At 41.8% G+C, this 3,989-nt stretch overlaps 1 protein-coding gene across 1 annotated transcript; it reads right to left on the bottom strand.

Moving 5' to 3' along the window:
* Nucleotides 1–786: 786 nt before the first annotated feature.
* On the bottom strand, nucleotides 787–3,722 carry LOC118324094 (mitochondrial glutamate carrier 1-like). The gene is made up of 9 exons (XM_035656237.1): nucleotides 3,613–3,722; nucleotides 2,994–3,119; nucleotides 2,510–2,565; nucleotides 2,084–2,174; nucleotides 1,883–1,998; nucleotides 1,596–1,791; nucleotides 1,340–1,497; nucleotides 1,119–1,194; nucleotides 787–1,029 (listed from the first exon to the last, which is right to left on the bottom strand). The coding sequence occupies exons 1-9, from the start codon at nucleotides 3,633–3,635 to the stop codon at nucleotides 870–872; spliced, it is 1,002 nt and encodes a 333-aa protein (XP_035512130.1). The 5' UTR covers nucleotides 3,636–3,722; the 3' UTR covers nucleotides 787–869.
* Nucleotides 3,723–3,989: the final 267 nt, after the last annotated feature.

A 3,989-nucleotide genomic window follows, 5' to 3' on the forward strand; every position in this document is an offset into this window, starting at 1 on the left:
AGAAGTCACACCTTAACCACAATTGTTCTGAAAAATAAACACTAGGAAGCACCTATGGTCATCTTCAGACTTGTGACCAACTATAAAGCTGTGTGGATAAGGAGGCAAGAGAATTCAGAGACATAAAGTAATACAACACAGAATCCCGGTAAGGCATCCCAATGAACAGGCAGTCCAAATGTTTTGTTCATTCATGAGCTAGGATCACTTAGTTTTTGAGAGAGAAGTTTTTTACCAAATTCTGCTTTAAAAACAAATTCACTATATACATAGACAGGAATCAACATCCACAACCCACTTTCACATGTACCCTTTAAACAGGATTGAAGTTATTCAAGTTTCAGTGTTCTTCCTTTGTTATTACTTAGTAGAAACTCCCTGGCACAGTAAAGTATCTTGTGCAACACCATGGGACAGTAATCATGTGGAGATTACCAAGAAGGGACATACAGGTTAGGGTTACAGTGAAAGGTAGTTGATATGGGGCACATTTAGGGATAGGGGCTAAATCTAAGGAAAGTGATAAAAGGTTTGGTGCCACAGGAGAAGAGTCTGATCTGGGTGAAATGCTGATATATGTTGGACTATCCCTCGGTGAGGGAAGCAATTCCTTTCTTATAAGAAGCTAAACTGAAGCCCATATAGACAGGCCTTTTTAGTCTCAGTCTCTTGAATAAGACATGCTAAAGGCATAATTTTAAACCACTTTGAAACAAAATGGCATCCCTCTGGTCCCTTTAGCTTTTTACTCTGAAACCCTCCAACAACAAAGAAGGTACACAGTAATAGAGATCTGGGTCCATGGCTATGCCCAGGGCATAGCTGCCTGTGATTTAATGAGGCGGCAGAAAGACTAGCAAACAGCTTGTTTATGCAGAGTAGATGTTGTAGGGGGTGTACCCCAGCAGGAACTCTCCAACTCCTACAAAGTACACAACCTGGGCAATGCCAAAGAGTGGGGCAATGACCAAGGCCCGGCAACTGGCCCCCTTGAGGAACGCTCCAGGACCCTCCTTTCTCATGATCTTTCTGCAATGGAAGAGAGAAAGCAAGGTTAGCATCGAACTAGTGCCGTTCATACAAAACAAGCATGTTTGATGATTGTATGACTAATTTACCTGACACAGTCCACCACTCCATTGTAGGTTTCCTCATTAGCTCCTTTTTTGAGTGATTGTAGCCTTGTCTTAACCACTGCACAAGACATACAAAACTTATTTTATTGATAATTTATCAAAATCTGTGAAACAACCAAAGGTTTCAGTTCAAAATAAAACTGATGTCCAGTTCACAGTCCCCCAAACATTTACTAGTTATCTGCATAGACTGAATCACTCACCGTCACAAGGGCTGACAGTCACAGCAGCAATGCATCCAGCCAAGCAGCCAGACATGAAGGACCAATAGAAGGGTACAGATGGGTCTTCAGGAGAACGCTGGCCGAGCTGGTGCAGATGCGCAAAAAGAGGGAAGTACACAACAGAGAACGGGATGTCCCTGAAAAGGCAACAAACAAGCAGATTCACCACAGTCAAGGCCGTTGACCAAAGATGGAAAACCATTCAAGCAAGAGCAAGAATTGCATCCCAGCTCACCTCATCAACGTGGCTCCGAGTCCCCTGTATAGTCCTGTGACTCCTTTTGTTCTCAGCAGCTCTCTGGTGATCTGTGTGGCGGACACTCGCATGACTTGAGGTGCATTGCTGGTGTTGTAGGAACGGCTAAGAACGGCACTGGTCCCTCCCATCTTCAGAGTCGTTACTACACTAGGCATCACCCTCTGCTGGGCCGCTGGAAGATACAGGAAACATATTTTAACCATTTTTAATCAGGACAAGTAACATCCCAAACCATTATTTGAGGCAGATTCCTTTGTAATTACCTAGCCTTCCAGCATCCTGCAGCTGGATCTTAAGCATTTCCATGGGTGTGGTGACAATGACCTGGCACATTCCTGCACAGCATCCTGCCAACATCTCCTTGAACACTGTCAACCTGCTACTCAAGACACAGACACATGGACAGGGTTAAAATCCAAGAATAACATTGGGGTGCAGGAGTCTTTTTCAGCGCTACTACTCACCCATCTTTGCTCAACTGGTGGCGGAAGAAGTCATTAGCAGCTAGTTTGATGGCCTTCTCAGGGGTTACCAGTGTGAGATTTACTGCAGCACCTGCAATAACAAGCATTGCTCATGACAAACTAAATTCTAATGACATATCAATCACACATTCAGTAGTTTGAAAGGCATTTTTGCATAGCAGGTATAACCTAAATAAACTAAAAATAAAAAAAAATCCCTATTTATTAATAAAGTAGAGCTATAACAAATCTAAAATCGAAAAGCTTCTTTTTTTGGGCGATTTGGTTTAGGCCAAACTTTTTGGTCGGACAATCAAAGTGGGCCTATATCACATATCTCAAATACTTTTATATGATAACTTTGATATTATATTCGAGAAAACTTATATTAAAAGAGGTCAGTATTGATGGTGTGATCAGTCTTACCTCTATACATGCCAAAGTAGCCTTCAGATTTAACTGTTTTTATTAGGCAATCCATCCTGAAGGGAATCAAAAAGAAATTGATTAGTTACAATACAATACAACCAGGGCTTGGAAATGAAAACTTGTGATTGTGACTTGTGAAATACTGTCTTCTATCTCCAAATAAATTTGAGCATTTTCACAAAAAAGGAATACTGTCAAACTTGAGATCACCAGCCTTTACTGAACTCAGTTTTATCAAACTTAACAAACTGAAATAAATCTAAACTGTCACTGAGTCTCTAAGCACAGAGAGACACCTCGTTGTAAGGGTGTACATAAATAGAAAGAAAAAGAACTTGTACGGTGAAAAAGTGCTTTAAATTATTATCCATTTAATTAAGTTAACAACTGCAAATCAAGAGGATGTCAGATTTTTGGCAGTACATTTGGAAAGGGGGGTGGAGACAAACTGAACTTTTCTTCTGGCAGGTGTGGTTCTTACATGTTCTTGTAAAGTTGCTGCCCGCTGCGTTGGTTCTGCAGGCGGGTCTTGGCGAGGTCGATTGGGAACACACAGGTGACTCCTACCATACCTGCAATCCCTCCATTGATCAGTTTGGCTGGCAGGCTGTTCAACGACAAGTCAAAACGTGTGCATGACAATCATTCCTTTTCTATAAGTGGAGTAAGGTGGGGCACTATCAGGTGAGGTGACATAACACTCCGAAGCAGTATAAGGATTGGGCATCTAAAGCACAAGCTGACAGGCATTATATACATAGGAAAGTTAGTCATTATGCTTTTTAAAGTGAATGTGTCTACTGTGTGTGAGGCATAACCACTGCAACAGAGTATAGAGTAACTGCTTCTGCTAAATCTGGGAATCTAAAAATAACTTGTTGACAGAGTAAATCAAACAACATATGTGCGGGAGGCAATACACATCCTAAGACCTCTATGATTTGACTAGTTACATCTAAAAAAAACAACAGAAGGAAAACCTGAACTTCTATTAAACTTAAAAAAATCAAAGCATGCTTTGTTCCTATTTTGTTCTCTGAGCAGCCTACAAATGGAATCATGCTGGAATTTGTGGTGAATTGTCCTGAGCAGGTTCATACCTAATCTGTTGTTGCTGGGCCATGGTTCTTGGTTGTTGTGAGTGCAAAAGTTGGTCTGCACAAAGGAGGAGGCCGCAGAGGGAGAGCAGGCTGAGAGTCCCTGAGAGACACTGAGCAAGGCAAGAGTAGAAAGAAGCTCAGGGTTATATATATAGAGGAGAAGCCCAGCCTTGCAGATCCAGGGATAAATTCAACATTACTCTCCACCCACTGCACAGCCAGCCAGAAAATGGAGCCAAGGTCAGTCATCACGCTACCAAAATCAAACCACAATCCCAATAGCTTCTAAGGATGTACCTGCCTACTGTGCAAGGGAATTAGTTCCAATGGCAAACAGGTCCATGTCCAAAGATGCATAATCACAAAACTATACACAA

This window comes from Morone saxatilis, unplaced genomic scaffold (assembly GCF_004916995.1).
Source record: "Morone saxatilis isolate NCDOM2014 unplaced genomic scaffold, NCSU_SB_2.0 Contig15, whole genome shotgun sequence".
Taxonomy (NCBI): Eukaryota; Metazoa; Chordata; class Actinopteri; family Moronidae; genus Morone; species Morone saxatilis.

Excerpts from the sequence above, each read along its gene's own strand:
- LOC118324094 (XM_035656237.1), bottom strand. The coding sequence starts at position 3,635 with ATGGCCCAGCAACAACAGATTAG. Across the intron at positions 2,175-2,509 it reads CTACTTTGGCATGTATAGAG|GTGCTGCAGTAAATCTCACA; the intron begins GTAAGACTGATC and ends TTGTTATTGCAG. Across the intron at positions 1,999-2,083 it reads CACCAGTTGAGCAAAGATGG|CAGGTTGACAGTGTTCAAGG; the intron begins GTGAGTAGTAGC and ends TGTCTTGAGTAG.